Source organism: Poromitra crassiceps (assembly GCF_964638095.1).
Source record: "Poromitra crassiceps genome assembly, chromosome: 1".
Classification (NCBI taxonomy): Eukaryota; Metazoa; Chordata; class Actinopteri; order Beryciformes; family Melamphaidae; genus Poromitra; species Poromitra crassiceps.
This window is the reverse complement of record NC_139623.1, coordinates 99,565,376-99,588,229: the sequence shown is the minus strand read 5'-3', so window position 1 is coordinate 99,588,229 and position 22,854 is coordinate 99,565,376. Positions and strand designations below refer to the sequence as shown.

Here is a 22,854-nt window from a genome sequence, read left to right as displayed (position 1 = left end):
TCCCGATGGCTGTGCAGCACCCTGCGTGGCAGCTGGCCGCCATTCGGTGTGTGAATGGGTGAATGTAGGCACATTGTGGACAATAAAGTACAACTTGACTTGATTGTAAAGCGCTTTGGATAAAAGCGCTATATAAATGCAGTCCATTTACCTTTTAAAATATGAACAAGGAATCCTCCACCATAGACACCGTCTCTTCCTGTTTACCGGGTGAATCCCACACTGGCGTGGCCACGATTCAGTGAGTTGCGGGAGCCTCGGCTACCTGGAGTCCCAGTAACGTGTCGCGGGAGCCACGGCTCGAATCACCGTTAAAGGAGAACTTGCCTCCAAAACACTTTTTTTCAGCTTTTAACCAATATATATGACTTTGGGGGTGATGTGTGAAGAATTCTGGTCAAAATTTCCACATTTGACACCAAACTGTTGCTATTTTACCATTTGTATCATTTTTCAGCAGCATACCTGGCATAAGCGCCCTCTAAGGGTGGAACACTGCTTTTTTTTTTCTCAAATGAATGGGATATTTGACACGTCGTGACGTCACGGTGAACCAAAGACTATGGGATTTCAAGATAGTTACTCCCCTACTCCCCCTGTACCCTTTCGGCTCCTCACAACTCCAAGCCTATTCCCATGATGTCACTTGACCTGTTAATTTATTACAATCGCCTGTTATTTTCCTACCAACTCCTATGTAACACAATACTATCAATAAACGCCACTATAATCATAAAAGGAAGGACATTGCATTGTGTTGCTGTAAAATCATTCCCAACCTTTTATAAATCTCCAAAACAGCAACTTTTCAGGAAGTTTGCTCTTAAAATACTGAACCAAACGTCGTCGAAGTTGGCACATGTCTTAATTATAGTTAGTTTCCCGCTGAATGTGTCATTACTTTATTAATATCTTACCTGGATAAGCTCGAATGATGATGTTTATATTATCAGTCCGAGTTGGAAGCACTGTCTCCAGCCCAGGCAGGCGGGAGAGAGTCGTACTGTAAACCTCATGCACGAGCCCCAAGCTCCGAGGGCGTGCGCAGCAGCAGCAGACTGTGCTCTCTCTGCCTCTGGCCGAGAGAGCACTGTCTGACATTTCCGCAAACAAATCTCATGGCAGTTTAGCGCACATGTAAAATATAACGCTATACTACGACGTGACAACGCTGCTCTAAACACATCGGCTAATATAATATATTTCCCTGCATCCCTCCTACTGAGATTATATCGGTATTGTGTTTGGACAGACTGATGGGCTGACTGAGGATGAGAAGAGCTCTGCCCTGCGTTGCCTGCTCCCTGAGAGGAAAAATCAGAGGTGCTGTAACTTTTAACAAGAATCACGTAATCAGAGCGTTAACGTTACTTTATTCTCGTCAGAAAACACTCCGATTGGCATGTTAAAACAAGTTTGCAGCCTAGGAATAACTGGAAAACATTTGATTGATCTATTTACGTCAGACGATGCCAGAATCTCACACACACCAGCAGCGCAAAGCACACATCAGCAGCGTGCCTGGTGACTTTTCCAGGGAAGAGGGAGCAGCCTACAGCGCTCTGCTGAGCTCTGCTGAGAGGAAAACTTTTGCACAACTTTTAACAAGAATCACAACAAAAAAAGCCCCCAAACTAAAATTAAAAAGGGACTTTCATGTCAAGTTGGACGAGGGAATGACATGGAGAAATATCGCATTGTGTTACCCCAGAGCGGGGGGTTTCTCCTATTGTGCGGTGTGCTGCGGTAAACGAGCCTCGCCTCACTTTGCTCTTATCGATAAGATGCCCACATACACATACATGGAAAAAAATAATTAAATTTCTAGTTCGCCACTGAATTACCAAATTGATATAACTTTCAACCATTTTGAGCAACACTCTTTCCATACATGCCACCAGCGTTGGCTAGTTGTTGATATTTATAAAGATATTGCCCCTCTCAAATAAATTATTTTTGAGGCGGTAGGCAAACTGTAATGGCGTCGATTTCCGAAAAAAAATCTTGACTTGAACACAGCCAAAGAGTTTAGTATAGACAAGAGCATATGTCATTTCTTCGTTTTTTCCATAGGTATTTTCAAATCACTGTTCTGATACATATCTAGGGGGTAAGTCCTCTTTAAGTTTAGGCAAGACAACTTGGTTGGGTTTACGCAAGTAAAACAACGGTTGGGTTTAGGCAACAAAAGCAACTTGGTTACGGTTAGGCAACTGAAACAACGGTTGGTTTAGGCAACAAAAGTACCTGGTTAGGGTTATTGTTTGGGTCAGGATTTGAACCAGCTCTCTCATGATGAGAAAGTTGCAAGTCGGGAACGCTACGGGCCTGCCACTCCCTCCCTACCACGACTTTGACATACTTAAAGGAGAATTCTTGTTTTTATGCCTCCGCCGGCGATAGCATTATGGTTTCGGGTTGTCCGTACGTCCGTTCGTCCGTCCGTCTGTCCAATGTTTGTTAACGAGATATCTCTGGGGCAGCTGTAGCTCAGGAGGTAGAGCGGGTCGTCCACTAATCGCTTTGGATAAAAGAGGTCGGTGGTTCGATTCCCACCTCCTCCAGTCTGCATGTCAAAGTGTCCTTGGGCAAGATACTGAAACCCAAATTGCTCCTGATGGTGTGCCAGCACCCTGCATGTTAGCCTGCCACCATCGGTGTATGAATGGGTGAATGTACCTACTGATTGTAAAGCGCTTTGGATAAAAGCGCTATATAAATGCAGGCCATTTACCATATATCTCAGGAACGCCTTGACGGAATTTTTTCCAATTTGGCTCAAACGTCGAGACTCAAGGATGAACTGATTCATAGGCGCCGATTTATGTTTCTGCCAGTGGGTGCGCACAGGCCCGTAGCCAGGGTTTTGGAAATACCGAGGTCATTTTAGTGCGGCGTGGGGGTCCAGGGGCTGTGCCCCCCCGGATAGAAAAATGTGTCCATTTTAAAGTAAAATGCTTCAATCTGGTGCACTTTGAGAGCAAAATGAAGAGGCTAGATCTATAAAAAACTACAGACATCATGTTAGATTAATATCCTCTTTACTGTGCTGTTGCTTTAAAATGATACAAAAAATAAATGTCTCCCCATATAATATAATTTATATTCTGCATACAGGTCACATGGCAGAATACTGCTCAATTAAATACAATGGCCCATCTACACAAACATCACTTACAGGGGATATCAATACAAAAGGAGTCTCTTGTGCGTCAGTCCCTCCACAAAAGGAGGTCGGTGCTCTCAGGACAGGACAGTATCACGACAAAAGTTCAATGGACAAACAAAAGAGCATCCTGGAGCACACGATTCACTGGAAAATTGCTTTATTCAAGGTGCAGTGACTAACTTCACTAACTATCACTTACAGGGGAGTTACTTACCCATTCACTTCAATAGAACTGTCCCCAAAGTCTAGCCCCAATCTAGCCTCAATGCAAAATCTGAATGTTGTGAGTTATCTCTCTTCCTTCTATAGCACACAGAGAGGAAGCAAATTGTTGCATTTCCGATCAGCCGCATTAAAACACCAATGACAGATGAATAGATCTGGGGACCAGGGCTATTTTTCACAAAAAAAAATCTTTTTTTTTTTCTTTTTTTTTTTGGTGTGGGAAATACCGAGGTCATGACCTCGGTGTCCTCAATGGTAGCTACGGGCCTGGGTGCGCATGCTTGCGCATGCCAACACAAGCCACAAGCCCCCCCCCCCCCCCCCCCCTTCCTTCCCCGGGGGCGACCCAACCGCGATAAAGCTGCAATGACTTGTCAAACGCACACAGCCATACATCCATGATTTCAGCACTGAAATACTATAAAATACTGTAGGAGATCTCACACACACACCAAGCATTGTAAGCACACACACTCATTTCAGCACCATATAGGACATGATGCAGCCACAGAGACATGAAATCAAAGATCAAACGTTTAACCAACATACACTACACCTCATAATCAGCAGCAGCGTTGCTCAATGCTCTTTCTCGAGCCCCTAACGCAGAGAAAACATTAATTTACATGCCTCAATTGACGCACGTCAATTTCTGCTCCTATAGCGCACTGGCAGGCATCAGATACCAAATAGCTATGTTGTTTATTGTTTACAAGAATCCCCGTTAGCTGCCGCCAAAGTGACAAGCTAGTCTTCCTGGGGTCCACACAGAAAGACAACACAAAATACAAAACATAGCAATACACGAGATACATATGAAAAACACAATTCACTTAACAATGATAATCTAAGAGCAGTAAAACATTATAGACATTATATACATCATCAGAAAATTTTCAGAAAAAGTGGTAGGGGTAGGTATTCATTATTACATTCATACATTAGGTATTTCCACTCCCAAACGTGAACAGTATTTGCTCACATATTTAAGTAGTGCGTTCTTAGATGGTACTTGAAAGATACCTTGCTATTTAAGTTACGTATATTCTGGGGGCAATTATTCCAGTGATTGATGGCACGATAAACAACTGTCCTCTTTAAAGCATTTGATTTTGGGTGTGGTAACATAATCTGTCCATCATCTGCTGACCTGGTGAAATGAGAATGAACCTGACTGCATCTGACAATTTGTCTGTATAAGAAAACAGGTTGAGAAGAAAAGACAGTGTTCCTGAAAAATTTAACCATGTTGAAAACCAGCCTATTCTCTACCGTTAACCATGAGAGATGACAGTGCATACTGATAATGTTTGTTCTTATGGAACAATGTAAGACTAACCTGGCAGCTCTGTTCTGGGCAGTTTGCAATTTCTTTAGTTGACCTTTGGATGCAGAGGCCCATACAGGTAATAATCCACAATAATCCAGGTGACATAAAATTAAAGATTTAGCCACCTGTCCCACCTGTCCCCCTATAGGCTACCAATAGCACAGAACATCAGTATTTTGGGGAAAAGGTCACTTTATATGTAGGCAGGCACAATGACTGATGAATAAAAAGTTGTTAGTAGTTTTGAGCCCCTGTCAGTCGAGGCTGTAATCGTCCTCCTGCTCCTTCCTGTCTGTCATGCAGAGTGGAGGGAAAAAAGCAGCACTGCGCGGAGGATGAGAAAATTAAGCAATCCCGTCTGTCCAAACTTTTGCTGATCTACTAATCTTATCATGACATGCAGGGAAATATATTTTGGTAGCCGATGTGTTTAAGAGCATTCTCACTTTGTTTTGCTATAGTGTAGCGTTATATTTGACATACTTGCTATTAAACTGCCGTGAGATTTGTTTGTGGAGCATAGAGAGACAGACACGGGGATGAAAAAAGTGGCTGCGCAGAGAGGGGATCATGGATGTATGGCTGAGAGCGTGTCTAGTGCCTCTATAGTGCGTGTTTGGCAGTTTAAAACAACAGGTGGACTTCAAAACGCTTGCATCAGATGCTTCCAATGCGTTTGGCAACTGCGCTGACATCTTGACAGGACCCCGCCACAGGCACATGCAGTAAGCATATAAATTATCTCTCTCTCGCTCCCCCCATTTCCCCGTGGGTGCTCGGCTCTTTCCGTGGGTGCCCCAGGGCCCGAGCACCCACAGTTTCGACACCTATGAACTGATTAGATTTTGGTGGTCAAAGGTCAAGGTCACTGTGCCCTTTCGAGCGCCATTTTCAAGCTCGTTAACGCGTTATCTCAGAAACGCGTTGATGGAATTTCTTCGAATTTGCCTCAAATGTCCACTGGGACTCGAGGATGAACTGATTAGATTTTGGTGGTCAAAGTTTAAGGTCACTGTGACCTCACGACCGCTCGTTAACGCGATATCTCAGAAACGCCTTGATGGAATTTCTTCCAATTTGGCTCAAATGTCGACTTGGACTCAAGGATAAAGTGATTAGATGTTGGTGGTCAAAGGACAAAGGTCAAGGTCACTGTCACCTCACAAATGCCATTTCCGAGCTCGTTATCGCGATATCTCAGGAACGCCTTGACGGAATTTGCCTCAAAATCCAGATTTTGGTGGTCAAAGTTCAATGTCACTGTGACCCCCTGTGATTTCGTGAAAAGGGTCTATTAGGTGATTGCTTTAATTGCCTAATGACATCAGTCATACCATCACTGATGATGTCATCAGTGATGTCATACATAGGCATTGTGACATCATTGTGACCTCACTGATGATGTCGTCAGTGACACACACACGAGAGAGACTGAGGGAGAGAGAGAGGGGCAGAGACTGAGTGAGAGAGAGAGGGAGACATTGCGAATAGGGCAGGCGAGGCCACGCAGCAGCTGAGCCTTGGAATCGAGCGCGCGAGATGCCTAGTTCACCAGAAATATAGGGTGTGCCATACCAACACGTTCTCACTCCGACCACGTAGCATATTGATGCTTTGTCCCGTCCCTTATGCGCCACTTGTTACTAACATGGTACCCTTGAGCGACCCATGAAACGACTTGGGCTTTCCGACTAAACTCAATGCAAACCCATAGAAGTCAACTTTGACGCTTATGGCAACTGCTCCCCCATCAGCCTAACTGCTCGCCCATTAGTCAACTGCTCACCATTAGCATCTGGGGGGAGGTTAGGTTTAGGCGTGGGAGGTGGGAGAGGTTAGGTTTAGGGTCTGGGGGAGGTTAGGTTTAGGCATGGGGTGGGAGAGGTTAGGGTTAGGGTTAGGGTCTGGGAGAGGTTAGGTTTAGGCATGGGGTGGGAGAGGTTAGGTTTAGGGTTAGGGTCTGGGAGAGGTTAGCTCCTCCAGACCCTAATGGGCGAGCAGTTGACTAATGGTGGAGCAGTTAGGCTAATAGGGGAGCAGTTGCCATAAGCGTCAAAGATGACTTCCATGGGTTTGCATTGAGTTTAGTCGGAAAGCCCAAGTCGTTTCATGTGTCGCTCAAGGGTACCATGTTAGTAACAAGCGACGCACAAGGGACAGGACAAAGCGTCAATATGCGACGCGCTCAGAGTGAGAACGGGTTGGCCATACAGCTATGCCATTCTACGTGCGATCGGGATGAAACTTTCAGGGAGTGTAAAAAGCACCCGTTAAATTAGGTAATTGCCCTAATTACCTAATGATGTGATGTAATCAGTGATGATGTCCTTCCTGACTGAGGCTATGCTCAGTGATGATGTCATCAGTTTATTGTTTATTGTTTATTAGGATCCCCATTAGTTACAGCAAAGCTGCAGCTATTCTTCCTGGGGTCCGTCAACATTAAAAATAACAGTACAAAACATAACACAACAAAACAAAACAAAACAAGAAACGAAACGAAACGAAAAGAAAATATTCTGCTAATCAAGCAGATACTTACTAATAAATAAAATAAACTCAAAAACAAATCAAAACAAGACAAAAGCATAAATTAAACAGTAGCACTATGACATTTTAAAATCTGTCTAAGGTCAACGTCAGACAGTGATGATGTCATCAGTGATGTCATCCTTCCTGGCCCCGAGCTGCGGGCGAGGCCGCATAGCGGCCAAGCTGCATTATGCGACGCGCAGTGGGCGAGCTGCAGTGCGGGCGAGGCTAGGAATCGAGCGCTTGCTAGTAATAATATAAGATAAGATAATAATAAGACTAATAATAATAATATAATGGACAGTGCTACATATAATATAAATTATGTAGCACTGTACATTATGTTTGTAGCATGTGCTATGAAAAAATCAGTCTCTGCTATGAATGAATTTACCGCAGTAGCTTGTTTTGAAACACATTTCTCTTAAAGATGCATTAAAATGTATAAAAATTAGTAGGCCTATATATTCTTTACTTATGCACTTACATTATCCCAAATGTTTTCAAAAGTGCTCAAAATCCATCATTGTATTATATTATATCAATCACACGGACCGTTTGAGCGACTCGCTTTTTGTCGATGATGTCATCATCACAGAGCGCCAGCGGTCACTTGGATTCTCTGGGCAATTCTAGACTATTTTCTTACTTTATCAAGTCACATCACTGTCAGTTTTTAGATATTGGTCGTTTTTAACTATATCTTTTGACTGGATGAATGATTATAGTCATTGGAGGTCTGGATCTATTAGTTACGTTAGAGAAAGAGAGTAAACAGCTCACCTTACGGACGTCCTGTATCCACTGAACTCCATTGGAAAGAAATTGTGAGTTTTAACAAATTGTTCATTTGGTGTTTTTTGCCTGTTTTAATTACCGAGTCTGTTTGTTTTGGAGAGCAGGGGACTCTAGTATAATCCGGCGTGTGGTAGAAGCCATGTGAACGATGAACACGGATGAATCCAAAGCTTTGAAACAAACTGAACACATAGAAACAAGCTGAGCTAATGTTAGCAACCAGCGCGGCTCGCAGCCCTCCAGCAAATTCCATTTGGGGAAACTGATTTTAACGTAAAGTTGCTTTCAGCGTTTTGACCTGTTGTAGAGAGAGAGAATAAGAGAGAGAGAATAAGAAAGAGAGAATAAGTTAGTTTTGGAAGAGGAGGAGACGTCTGCGGGTATCTGCTCCCGGTAAAAACCTTGTGAACAATGAACACTGAGGGAATCCTATTCTCGTAAAATGGCTCGCATAATTCCACACTACTGCACGACGCCATGACACGTCGTCTTCTGTTATTGTTTTAAGTTTGAGACCTCTAGCGGCAGAAAATTACATACTGCACGTTTAAGGTTTCGATTTTGGGTGCCCTGTATGCAACATTAATGTCCCTAAGTGATGAACTGCACTACTTGTGGTTGTTTTTAGAGATAATACTAGATACGATTGTATGGCCTGTAGGGATGGGCATCGAATTTCGAATTTTCGAATAATCGTTGTTATTATCAAGGTCGACTTTTATTATTGAAATTCGAAATTCGAAAAAAAAAAAAAAGATTTTTGAGTGAAATGTTGCATTGTCTCCCCTGATTCTAAGTACCGTATAGTCAAATCGCTTGGTTTGAGCAAGTAAAACAATTTTTATAAGCATTTTAAGCAAGGTTTATGGAAAAATGAATGGCGGATGAAATCCCATGAAGAGGGAGAGGGGGTGACTTTGGCACCCCTTTGGCACTCAGACCTGAGCCTACTAAATATTTAATGAACCACTCATGATTGTCAAAACTGTTTTTTATTTTCGAAAATGTCAATGTCATGTAACATGTTCTTTACTTCAGTGGTGCAATGCTTGTTTGAGCTAAAAATCCACAGCAGAAGCTTTTTATATTAATTAATAAAGCCGTAGACTTAGAATCAGGGGAGACAATGCAACATTTCACTCACAAAAAAAAAAAAACATTTTTTTTTTTTTTTCGAATTTCGAATTAAATTGGAATTTGGCCAGCGAATTTCGAATAGTGTTTTTGCTAGAAATGCCCATCCCTAATGGCCTGTGCTACAAAACTATCCATCTCAGAAATTCTGTTTGTTCACTTCAATTCATTTCTCAAATCTGTTCAGAGTAAACCCTTGTCCCAAACAAATCAATAAAGGATCTCTCCAAAAAGAAAATTAACCAAACATCTCTGAGTAGGTCAACTTTGTGCACATGGGATAGTTAGTTAGGTTAAGTTAGTTAGGTTCATTTAAGTTAGTTAAGTACATAAGTGATTGGGCAGCAAGCAAGCGGCAATATTTGACAATTTAGCAGGAGCTCAGTCAAACTTTATTTTTTAACGTTAGTTTTCATTGTGAATTAAAAAATGACCACTGCAACCCTATCGTGGGCCGCATCTGGCCCCCGGGCCACAAGTTGAGTATCACTGCTCTATGGATTCCTAAAGGAGAAATTAATCTTTTGGCTTGCTCCAGTCAGGTCAGAGTTTAGGGTCAGCTACAGAACAGCAGGGAGGGATTCAGTGTCTTGTTCAAGGACACTTAGGCAGGGTGGATGCTTTCTGTCACTGCAGGTTAAGGTTTAATCTGAACTAGAGGTTTTCACAGGTCCAAAATGACAGACTCAGATCCTAATGGACCGGGGGAAATTTGTCCCCGGATCCGATTGGACCCGTCTATTATTAGAAAGCTGAGACCCGGACCTGGAGTCACTTCTTTTGAATGGACCAGAGACCCAGCCGGGTCGGGGTTGGGTCCTCGGGGGTTCAGGCATACCCGAAGACCTCTAGTAGGTTCGTGCTCATTTTTCTGATGAGATCGTTTTTAATGAGTTATTTGACCATATAAAAAGGGCTGATTGACAGCTGTGATAGCCACTCACCGGGTCCACTCTGACTCTCATTTCTGGGTCTGGGTCGGGTCCTTGGGTATTTGGGGGTTCTGGCATACCCGAAGACCTCTAATCTGGATCTATGAGTTGAAGCATGTGTCCCTTAATGACTAGACCACACTGGTGAATTCCATGTTGAACACCAATACATCGGGGTCTGCAGAAAATGTGTAGGAATCCTTTAACCACCACGGATCAGAAGTGGTGAGCATGGCCTGTATCGACCTTTCAACCATCTCATCTCATATCAGGGTCTGTATGGTTTGTGAACGCACCCCTAAACCACTTGAGATAAGCGAGGGCATTTGTTTTTTCGATCGGGATACGCCTTACATGTCAGAAGCTGCCGCCTGTGCTCACAAACCTGCCACCACAGAATTGGATTAAAGGAATCCAATTTTGAATTGTCGTTATTTATACTAAATTAATAGTTAAAATAAGAAAACAAATCGGTAGTTAATTATACAATTATTTAATAAAAAAATCATTACAGGGTAACAGGAATATAGACAGAGTATCTACAATTTGAAAGCTGTTCTACTGTCGCGTTCATAAGTACTTCAGTCATGAAGCTTGGCATTATGTCCATGACATAAGTGCTGTCAATAAATCGATACAAATCTCACGCGGAACATTGTGTGGGGGACAAAGTTTCTGACATTACATTAGTCCTTCAGTTTTTCTATCATTTGCCTTTGATAGGATCGTTGGTGTTCCTAATTTAAAGCACTAATAGCTGGAAAGAAACATAAACTAGAGAAATATGAACAAAAGATAATAAAAGGAGTGCAGCAGCGTTCAATGCAGGTGAAGTCAAACTGAAAGAAGGTGCTTTTTGATCCAGACATTGGGTAACACATAATAACAATAAAAAGCTGATACTGCCCTGATGAAGGCCGTGTGAGGCCGAAACATGTTGCCTTTTTATTTGTTCAACAATAAACTAAGCCTTTAATTAAAGCTTTTTTAAATCTGGGAACAGTGCCAGATCAGCTTTTTTTTATTAGAGAAATATGAATTTAAAAATCTTTTTAACACAATCACTTTTCTTTAAACAACTTTAAAGTAAGGCTAACAAGGCTGGGGGAAACCTAGCATATGGCCAGCGCGGAAAAGCATTGTTGAACCTGTTGGCATTGTTAATGGGAAGGGCTGTCAGTAGCAAAAGTATGATGAGCTCTTTTTCTAATGTCTTCCGCGGGTGGGGCTTGAGCAGAGCACGCAGACGCACGCACGCACGCGCACACACACACACACACACACACACACACACACACACACACACACACGCACGCACACACACACACACGCACACACACACACACACACACACACACACACAGAGCCCAACTCAGCCCAGCTGACGACATGTTCCTTCTCCCGCCCTCCAACCCAGGTGCTGACACACATAAATTTGCATAATGTCCCAAGATGCATTGTGGCGTTCATAAGTTGACAAGGAAGCAACCTAATGAAGCTAAATAAGTTGTAGATAATAATGATATTTCTTTTTACCACACCGTGCAATTGTGGAATATTTCAATGTTGGCCAAAATAAAATTTGACTATATGAATTCATACCCTAAGTCTAAAGCACATTTTTAGAAGGGGGGGTATATATATATCTCACAACTAGAACGAATTGTAAGCATGACTGGGAACTTTGGAGACCATGTTGCGGCAAGCTTGTGCATATTATTTTAGATCCCTTGGATCCCACGCAGATCGGCACGCAGATCGACTGGACGACTACAGTCTACGGGCCTGCGCTGGCTCAGCACTTGTCCAAAAATGTATGACAAGAAAAATGTATAATATGAATCGCAATTGCAACAGTCTGTCAAATAATCACAATTGGGTTTCAGCCCGAGCCTCCTGTCCCATCAAATTACTCGACCGGAACTCGCTCTTGTTTCATGTATTTGTTTTTGTTTTTTGTTTTTTAATGCTGCTGTTGTCACCCTGATTCCTCTCCTGCATGGTGATGAATGGACTGTATTAACTACCCCCCCCCCCCCTCCCCCCCAGTCGGTGACGGCGGGTTATTTCTACCACACTGCACGATTGAGCAAAGGCGGCTACAAGACGGTGAAGCACCAGCAGACAGTGTACGTCCATCCCAACAGCTCTCTGTTCGAGGAGCAGCCGCGCTGGCTCATCTACCACGAGCTGGTCTTCACCACCAAGGAGTTCATGAGACAGGTCTGTCCGCTCAGCACTGCTACAGGATACAGTGTACCATACAGCTTAGGTCATATTAGTCCAAACTGGGGCGTCTTGTTAGTGTAGAGGTAAAAGCACTCGCCTACCATCATGGAGACCTGGGTTCAATTCCCGGCAGCTGTACTTCCGGCTTGGTCAGACGTTCCTACAGACACAATTGGCCGTGTCTGCGGGTGGGAAGCCGGTGGTGTGTGAGTCCTGGTCGCTGCACTAGCGCCTCCTCTGGTCAGGGAGGAGGGGAACTTGGGGAATAGCGTGATCCTCCCACACGCTACGTCCTGCCGGTGAAATTCCTCGCTGTCAGGTGAAAAAAAGTTGCTGGCGACGACTACACATGTATCGGAGGAAGCATGTGCTAGTCTACAACTCTGCAGATCGGTAGGGAGAGTGGAGCCACGACCGCAATGGGAATTGGCCAAGTACAATTGGGCAGAAAATGGGAGAACATCCGGATTTTTTTTAATAAAAAATGAATAAATAGTCAATACTATCATTCATCACCTTTCCGTGGAATCACATCATGATGATGATATGGTGATTTTGGGATTTCGTGATCCACAATTCTGCTGTCTAAATTGATTAAAACAAGCCAATTTGATTTAAAAATGGACAAAATGAGCTACCAAACATTTTAAGGAATATTATTGGGATATTTCAGTTTAGTTTGATATCACACATCACCAGTCGTTTTAATGGAATGAACATTAATTTGATTAAACATGCAATTTTGCATACGTGAGCCATATTGTCATATACAGTACTATATATTGGTCTAAAAAAATCCATATGATTAAACCCTGATTATTATCGTGATAGATTTCAACCATTATCACCCAGACCTAGTTCTCGCTCATTTGTAGTAGTAGACAGTAGTATTGGTTTGTCTTAAAGTCCCTGGAAACCGAAATCCACAAAAACCTTCTAACTATTAAATTTAGGGTCTTATGTGAGTGTGTGTCTCAGAAAGTGGTTTACATTACTTTCAACCCTAACCCCAAAAATCGACACTTTTCTACAAGGTCCTCATTGAAGAGAGCGGTGCGCGTGGTGCTAAAATGCATGATGTTATCACGTCATAAGATTTAATCGAATCGCATACACGCACGCGCGCACACACACACTGACACACACACACACACAGTAGCGCTGTGCACTCGCAGCGGCAGAGCAGAGATCTCTTCCTCTCTGTCAGTACGCTATGCGCGGAGCAACGCGCGAACACACACACACCCCATCTCTCTTTCCTTCTCTCCCTCTCTCCGTTAACGGAGAGAGGTCTCCTCCGAGAGAGAGAGAGGGAAATTTCCCTGCTGCAGACGGGACACGCCCACACAGTCCGCGGGAGAAAATACACTCTAAAATCTAATTGACTCATTACTTTTGCCATGACTGTCAAACCTAAATTTATATACTTTGCAACGTTCAGCATCGTTCAAATTTGGCTGGTGGCTTATTAACATAGGTTCCTGTGATGTGATGAACTCAAACTGCTAAATAATTAAAAAATATTTCTGGTTTCCAGGGACTTTAATTGATGTCTGTGTGTTTTAGAAGCGTGGCTGGTAATGCAGAAGGCAAATCATGCAACATGGGAAAAAGCAATAGTCATTGTTTAAACACAGTCACACCTTCCATTGACTCCAGTAGGAAAGCCTTCGCAGAGTCACTGCTATGGTGTAGCCTTATCTGTGTGAAAACGGGACTGCATGGCAATGAGGAAGTCTGATGAGTGTTCCTGTACAATATTAACAATATTCCGGTCAATATTGGTGTGGGATGAATCGATCTCTTCTCCTTGGCCTCTAGGTGATCGAGATAGAGAGCAGCTGGCTGCTTGAAGTGGCTCCTCACTACTACAAGAACAAAGAGCTGGAGGACAGCAGCAGCAAGAAGATGCCCCGCAAGCAGGGCAAAACAAAAGAGGAACTGGGTTGAGCGGACAACCGGGGCTCAGGGGATAGATATACCGAACAAGGGGGGGAAAAAACTCGGGGGCGCACTCCCTCCCACTCTCAGGGGTCCTGCACAGCTCTGGGAAAGTATGGAAAATACATTATAAAGTTTGGGAATGTCACAAAAAGTCGGGAAAAGTATGGAAAAGATTTTTTTAAAGTGGTGTTTAGTACCTGTAAATAAACAGCTAAGGATATCATACTTCCTAGTTCCTCCCGTTTTACATATTGTGGCATTATTTGTTTTCTTCTATAATACATTTCCTTTTTGACATCATCACATTGCCCAGCCACTATCAGCACTGAACGTATTGAATGTTAACCAAATTATACAAATCCATACAAGAAATTCATATTAGCAAAAAGTTGGGAGTTTTTGAAAACAGGGACATGCTGGGACAAGCCCGTCTGCACACAAGGAACTGAGAGATGGGTCCAGCAGGAAGTGGATCACAAACTGATGCAGGTGGGTTAAATGATAAACCGGCTATGAGAGCTGGGCCACAACAAGGAAATGTTTGCGGTGCACTTTGGATTTGAGTTTCCTGCATCAACATAGGCCGCCTGCCTGACAGCAACAAGCGGACTCGTCGGGTCGGTGTTTCAGCCCATTAGAGAATGTGAGACTGCTACTTTGTTTTTCTACGGCTCTTGAACAGCCATCAAATGCCTCGTTTACTTTGCCTAATGTTCAGTGGATGTGAAAGCAAGACATTGGAAATGTGTGATAAATTGGACATCACTGACAAGTCTCCATCAAGCAGAAAAGATTAATGTCGAAATAATTTGTTTCACCTGGGAGGCTCCCCTATCTCCTGTTTTGATTTTTCTACGGCAATAAACTTTTACAGCCACTTGTTTTTGTGTCCTGTAATGTGACACTGTTTTGGGGAATGCAGGCATGTTGCTTTGTTTGCAGCACAAGCAACATTCTTGAACTATGTTCAGTGTGTGCTCAAGATTCAACCTAGTTTTCTCTTTGCTTTTATTAACAGGAAGTTTACAAATATGCACCAGGGAGGATATATTTAGACTGCTTGATTTCAATGGCTTTCTATCATCCTATTGTCCAGCTGGTAAACTAGAACTCTAAGGGACGGTATGAGTCATTTTGGTAGATTTTGAGATTGCTTAAAAAAGGCTTCCATGGTCGTTATATCCATCCAGTATGCTCAAAAGATTAGACATTTTTACATGTTTTTCATCTGCTTGTCTAGATTGGGACAACACACATTTGTGTTACTGTTAAACCTATTATGCTTATAAAAATTACTTTGTCTCAAAAAGTAACTAGAAACACCCTTTATAAGAATGTTTCAAAAAAGTTCCATGTGTGTCTGACACACCACGTTTTTCTTGTATAAGTGTGATGCCTAACTTAATCCCATGTTTGCAAGTTTCTAACACTGATAATATTTGAGTTAAATGGCTCAGAAAATATTCAAATGCTAACACATGGCCCTGCTGTTAGTGTATCCGTATTGGTATCTCAGTTGCGTCTTGAATCAAGGTATACTCACCCTTATAAACCTTTAGAAAAGTGAGTAACCAGGACTACAGCGTTTGTTTGTTTTGTCAGATAGAAGCGAAGAAGCTATTCTCGTTTGGGTGGTGGAGCCACGAAGTGACAGAAAAGCAGTGGAGGTATGACCGGTATGTGTAGTCATGCACTGTATCTGTGCCGTACTGTTGACAGTGTCCTCGTCTCTGCTGCAGCAACAATGGAAATTTCCACAGAGCCACTACTGTCTTTCCTGATCTGTATCACACATGGGCACAACCACATGATAGAAGAAGAAAATATTCAGCTGTATTTTCCTGTGGTGCGATTGACCCCAAATGTTATGCAATGTTGTATAAAGTATAAGGCTGGTAAAAGTCAACTTGATTCTGTATTTAGAAAGCTGAGCTGCTCATTGGTGGCAAGACTCACATTGTAAATCATACTTTGATGACAGGTGGAACTAATGTAGGAATCCAAACACACACACAGATGCAACACACTCAACAAACAGGAGGCTCAAGTTGATTCCACACGCTGAAGCTCCGGCTTAAATGCCACATCGGCTGGTCCAACTGGTCAGACGAGAGAGGAGAGGGCGGGCGGGAAGCAGCAACTAAGGCACTAGAGGCAAGGAGGGGAGGGAGGAGGGACCTTCAGAGGAGGCAGGGCCATGACACAGGTAGGAAAAGATACAAAGTGACAAACATTACAAGAGAAGAGGGAATACAGGGAGAGATCAGAGGACCAGTGGCAGAAGAAGGGCTTCAAGGAATGACATTTGTTTGGGTGTGAGCAGAGATGTGCAAGCATTGAAGGCAGTGGGACTATTCTGCTGGATTGTCTGACAGGGATCCAACATTTATCTACCTCAGCAGGTCAGTGGGTCCAAATTCCTTCAAATAATTTGGTTTTCTTGTTCATTGTCGGTAAGAAAGGCACTTTTTCCACTGCTGGTCATGAATGCCAGAGTTTTAGGTCTACTGACTTAACATTTGTCACTTGATTTGTGTCTACCTCAGGAAGTCTGAAATGTTTTGGTTGAATGCAAATTAACTAGAGGTCTTTCAGTTGCATAAAATGCTAATTAAGGGCACTGGGGGTTAAAATTGTGAGGTTAATGATTTGAGTTGCTGTGTAAGGTGGACGGGTACGGTGGAATGTTTGCTATGGCGTTTCAAAAACAATGAAACTGTCGCCAACCAGAGACCGAGTCACCAGTTTTACAAGTTTCTGTATACTATGACTATAGGACCATAACGCCTCTTCAATGAGCTGAAATGTATATACGCTAATAGAATATAACTTTATTGTCCAGTCCACCAGGGTAGAAAGTTGTCTGGCTCACCAAACACAAGGAACAACAGCATAAAAAACAAAGTAATTTTTGAAGCACTTCTCTTCCAGGCAGCCCTCATACACTGCAGATGTGTTTGCTGATGACTCCTGTACAGGACAGCCTATTAAACAAATATAGCAACTTATTATCAAGGCAAAATTACCACATGCTTGTTGAGTAAATGAGAAAAAAATCAAAGCCAACAGATAGCATTAGAGCACAATAGAATGTGTTAGATTCCAATAGATTAGGCCTTATCGAGGCCTTATCGCTTCATTACAGCAATGAAACAGCAAAATTACTTCTTCTTTTCTTTTTTTCAAGATTCACAGTGGCAGCGCAGGTAAATTCCTCCGCTCTTTTTCCTGCTCTGCCGGTTTTCGGGAACCAATCATCTTATCTCATATTTCATTTTCACAGCAGCAGCCTTCCACCGACCAGCAAGAGTCACCAACATGAGCAATGACAGGGAGAGACAGGGAGACGGAGGCATCCGGGACCAGAACCGTGGCGCCAGACCGGCCTCCAACGCCAAACCCAAACCCAACTACAAAGAGAGTACCAGCAGCAAGCAGGACCAGGACAAGAAGGAGAAGCCTGCGAAAGTGAGGAGATCCAGGAGCATCGACTCGGAGAGAGACAGAGGGCGGAAGAGAGCACGAGAGAGACACTCGAGGGAGCGCGGGAGGAGCGAGGAGGCCCGCCGGCGAGACCGGAGGCCGGGAGAGAGCGAACGGAGCAGGTCCAAGCCCCCTGAAGACGACGTGGACGATACGGAGTGCGTGGTGTGCTTCTGCACCTACGACAATGTCTTTAAGACCCCCAAGCTGCTCTCCTGCGGACACACCTTCTGCCTGGAATGCCTGGCGCGCATCAACGTGACCTCCGCAGAGCTCAAGTCCCTGTCCTGCCCTGTGTGCCGTGAGCTGACCGACCTGCCCCACGGCCGGGACCTGCCCCAGCTGGGCAACAACCAGGACATCTTCCGCAAGCTGCCTCCAGACATGCAGAGGGCGCTGTCCATCCGCTTCAAGCGCAACAAGGGCAAACTGGTGCTGAAGAACCCACCTCCCAGCAGCCCAACTAAGACCAACACCCTCACCCTGCCCAAAAAGAAGCAGGACAGCCAGTTCGTAGCGGGCGGAGACCTCCACTTGGGCATCGTGGAGCAGGGCATGACCCCGGCCACTGTGGTAGATGTGGGCCGGCCTCCCAACAGGGTCAGGGGTCGCCTGCGCAGGCTGTTCCGCTCGGACCAGTGCTACTACGCCGTAGTGGGATCCATTATCACCATTACTGTGGCACTTATGCTGGTTGGGATTCTGGCCTTTGTGGTTATACCGAATGTGGTCCCTCATAAAAGGCCTTACCAGCCGAATAATAACCAAACACTGCCACATACGTCAGGAAACTATCCAGACCAAGGACCCTGAGGGGGCAAACGGGAGGGGTGTAGAGATGGGTTTTCCCCTGTAGTGTCCCCCTGCACTGGGACACACGTACAGGCTGGTTCAAAGGCAATGCAGTGAAGAAATGGAGGAAAGCAAGGACCATATCTTTACAAAGGACAAAAATTGCACATGAGGGAAATTAAACGTATATATTTTTTTATTTCCCTTTTTGTTCTTTTCTAAACTTTCCACTGTCTTAAAGGTTAAAGGAACATTTCACCCAAAAAATGTTGTCATCTACTCACCCTGATCCCAGTTGAAAGAAACACAGGTGAAGTGTGTCCATAACACACACCAAATTAAGGGAGAGTGTGTTATATGAGTTGTGCTGGCAACCTCTTTGTGTGTTATATGGACAATCTTCACCTGTGTTTCAACTGGCATGAGCGTGACTAGATGATGACAACATTTTAATTTCTGGCTGAACTGTTCCTTTGAGAGGAAATGTTTGTGATTACTGTGAATGTGACTGATGCTACAATGAATGTAGAGGAAGCCATGCATGTAAGTCTGTAAGTAAGAAACTGTCCATAATGATGAATAAGCTGTAAATATTCAAATGGACTCTGTTATGAAGAGTCTTGAGTACCTTATGATTGCAGTAGGCCAATCAATATATCCAGCTCAGGGTTTCTAATTCTTACAACCTTATATTCTCCAGCATTGTATATAGCCATATAGATTAATCATATATTTGTAAGAAAATAATTGTCACTTTTTAAAATGGACTTGAGGCTATTCCTCAGTCTTTATTAAAGCATTTTCGGGACATTGGAAGGATTTGTTCCAAAAAGTTGTATATCCACTTTGGAGAAAGTATTGCTTCCAAAATACAGATGACCTAATTCTCTAAAATCACCATTTTATAAGCAATGAAGAAGATTTGTGTAAGATTGGGTATCATATTTTTGTAATACAACTTTAAAAATAAATGTTTATCTTGACTGCTCTGAAAATTATTATTTCCATTAAGACATAATTAATAATATCATTCCTGGCTACAATGAGGGGAATCCCTGTTAGTTTCCATGACACGTGTCTTCAGAAGAAAAATACATTTAAGCCTACACTGTTAAGATCTTGTCTTTTGAAATCTTCCTTGCTGCTTTAGATACCTGCTGATCACCTCTAAACAGGCCAGCTGTCAGTGTGTGGCTTCATGGTGAATTTCACTTTAACAGTGTCTGCTATTTGTTTCTCTTCTGCTTTGTGTCATGGCTGACAAACCTGTTTGACAGGCAGGGTGTCTCTTCTTTCAGAGCATTTTTTCAGGCTTAGCCTACTAAGGAAAGCAACTAAAATGTGATTAAACGAGATGTGTGTTAATCTCCTTCCTTGGGCTGCGGCTCCTAAAGTTCACCTAAGCACAGGCCAATGGCAAACAGGGAGAATGACGGAGGAGAAAATAGCTGAGTCAAACTTTCATTTTTGTGAGCAATCCTCATGACCAAGGATTCTCTTTCTCCATTTCTCAACTCTTTAGTGAACTTTTTGAACGAGCTGAGTTAACCATGCTCTCTATTTAAAACATCAGTTATTCAGTTCATATGAACTGTAACCAGGATTGTTTTAAATAGGCATATGAATCAAAATGCAGTAGGCTATGCAAGAACATGAAATTAAGCCATCAGATGAAGAAGAAAACAAATCTATAGAAGTTTCCTACATTCTGGTTTCTGGACTAATCCCATTTGCTGCATAATTTCCAGGGCATTAAAGCCCCTGAAGTGAAGACACACCCACCTTGTCTTGTGTGACCCCCCTCCCCCGGACAAAGCAAATAGGTTGGGTGGACGAGACCAGAGTCAGACCAGACCGAGACCCCCCCCCCCCCCCCCCCCCCCCCCCCTTCCCTGCCCTGACGCAAGTTTGTACAGGCTTACGTAGTGTGACCGCCTGGTTAGAGGTTGAATATGGCGTAAACTTTACGCCATATTCAACCTCTAACCAGGCGGTAAACTATAGGCTAAATCCCAGCAGAAGCAGAAGTAGCAGCCCATAAATTGTCAACACAAACCCGACCATTGCGGATTTATTGACAGATGGCTTCCACTCCCTCCGCCTCCGCCGTGTCCGCTGTTCTCCGGTGTCGGGGGAATATTTTGACGAGGAACCCACCGACCAAGCGGCCTGCCACGGTGGCGTACACGAGACTGGCCGGCGGGGCGGTGCGTGATTCGACCACCCGGTCCAACCAGGCGTCAACATGGAAGTCTTTCCTCCAGGGAGAGCGTATTCTGGTGGGGAAAGGATTGACAGTGGTGTATAAATTATCTGACACGGACGACAAAGTGTTGACAAAGAAAGATGGCCGGGAAATAAATAATATAGGTTATCAAAAACTTTTGCAATCCAGAATGCGCGCCGCAGAGGACGTGCGCTCTCCTGTGGCGGCAGGTGCCCAAAACGCGCTGGTGCGCCCACCAATGCGCAAACTCACATCTAACCTGCCTGGGATGGAGACATTTTTCCAGTTAATTCGAATGAGTAAATACAAAGCATTTGCAGCACATATAATTTGTAAAGCAATATTTTTTCTGAATAGGCCTATCACTGGCGTTTTGAAAATGTCCACAACTTTACCAAGTGCGAAGGAAACCGGGGGACATATCTCTTCTTTCGTGCTAAGTGGCTGGTCGACACTGAAGAGCACCTGCTTATGTTTGACTTCTAAGGTGTCAGAAATAATACTTTTGAAACTGGGAGTGCTGTGCAGGTCCTCCAGCAGCAGCCACACTGATGCGCCACTAGAGCCTCTACTGGGGGAACAAGACGTTGGTGTAAAGAATGTAGGTGCCCTGCAGGTGAGCGGTTAATAGCCTATAGAAAGAAGAGGAAGTCCGCACACTGTTGACGCTCCAGCGACCACAATTTTATTTAAGGCTCACACAACGTTTCGACCCCTTCGGGTCTTCATCAGGTATGAAGAGTGGCAGGTTAAAGTAGGGAGCAAACAATCAAGTCCCAGCTGTGTCGGGGATAATGGATTGGACACACCCCCCCATCTTAAGGGGACAGGCTACAAACAGTATAATGAGTAGAAAAATAGAAATTCATTCATTTTAGTGACATAATGTAATGACATAATGCAGCACAATACAGTTTTAAGAGGCAAAAGAGCCAATGGACTAATTATAGGCAGTACATGGGTGTTTTTGGGATCCCAAAAAAGACACATTAGGAATAGAGCAATCATTTACAGGCTCCAAATAGACATCACTCAAGGCCTAGATGCACAGATCAAATAAGTGAACAAGTACACAAATATGGTACCATAGGGAAGGCATAGACAAAAAGACAGTATAATAAAAAGAGAAAAATTAAAAGTTAAAAGACAAAAAGCTATTACAGAAAAGGTTTAATGTCAAACTCCTCATTCAGCCCATGAGGGGCCATGGTATTTAGTGTATATATATAGAAGGATTCTCGTTGCAGTAATAATCGATTCTGATCGCCCCCTCGAGGGGGCCTATCTACCTTCTCTATACCCCAGTAGCGTAGAGAGGCAATACTGTGTCCCATTTTCTTGAAATGAGCTGCTACTGGGTTTCGTTCATCCCCACACCTAATGTTACTTCTGTGTTCACTTATGCGGGTACGTAGGGCTCTACTGGTTTTGCCCACATATGCAAGTCCACAAGGACATTTTATCAGGTAAACAACAAAAGTTGTGGAACATGTGATCACTCCTTTTATGGGCAGCTGCTTCCCACTGTGAGGGTGAGTAAAAGATTGACATTTAGAGGTATAGCTACATTGAGTACAATTTGAACACTTATAGTTACCAGCAGAGATGTTTGATAAAAAGGTAGAGGGGGTGGTGGAGGGGGTGTAAGAACGTATGAGTTGGTCCCTTAAGTTAGGGGAACGTTTGAAAACCAACTTCGGGGGTTCTTTAAAGACCACTCTTAATTTAGGATCAGTGTCAACAATGTGCCAATGTTTGTAGAGGATCTTTCTAAATTCAGCACCCATAGGAGAATATCTAGTAATACACAGAGGAGAAATGTTTTTTTGTTTAGAACGTTTAACTGTAATAGCCTACACACATATTTTAAACTGAAAAATGTCCGAATGAATAAATGATTTTTCACAATAAAAATGTTAACTTATTTTCCATCCACTTATAGGTAACTGAACCAATCTGCAGTCCAGCTGACCTTTGCCCCACTGAGCAAAACTCCAGCTCTGGACATAAGATCACAGAGGACAGACCGGACTGAGTCCAAGGCCTCAGCACCAAAAAT

At 43.5% G+C, this 22,854-nt stretch overlaps 2 protein-coding genes across 3 annotated transcripts in view; both read left to right on the top strand.

Moving 5' to 3' along the window:
- dhx16 (DEAH (Asp-Glu-Ala-His) box polypeptide 16) overlaps window positions 1–15,164 on the top strand; it is a 57,662-nt gene extending 42,498 nt beyond the window's left edge. Inside the window, exons 20-21 of the mRNA XM_083648495.1 lie at window positions 12,170–12,343; window positions 14,171–15,164. Of these exons, the coding sequence (XP_083504621.1) occupies window positions 12,170–12,343; window positions 14,171–14,299 (303 nt within the window). The 3' untranslated portion in view covers window positions 14,300–15,164. The remainder of the gene's footprint in view (window positions 1–12,169; window positions 12,344–14,170) is intronic.
- A 1,357-nt stretch (window positions 15,165–16,521) lies between these two features.
- Window positions 16,522–19,551, top strand: rnf183 (ring finger protein 183). 2 transcript variants are annotated; one of them, XM_083633846.1, is made up of 2 exons: window positions 16,522–16,695; window positions 17,580–19,551. In XM_083633846.1, the coding sequence occupies exon 2, from the start codon at window positions 17,612–17,614 to the stop codon at window positions 18,587–18,589; it is 978 nt and encodes a 325-aa protein (XP_083489972.1). In that variant the 5' UTR covers window positions 16,522–16,695; window positions 17,580–17,611; the 3' UTR covers window positions 18,590–19,551. The 2 variants fall into 2 exon arrangements, with proteins under 2 accessions (XP_083489972.1, XP_083489971.1); XM_083633845.1 differs by having other exon boundaries at window positions 16,523–16,695; window positions 17,577–19,551.
- Window positions 19,552–22,854: the final 3,303 nt, after the last annotated feature.

Bases quoted from the DNA above. Each gene is read 5' to 3' on its own strand.
- rnf183 (XM_083633846.1), top strand. From the start codon at position 17,612: ATGAGCAATGACAGGGAGAGACAGGGAGACGGAGGCATCCGGGACCAG.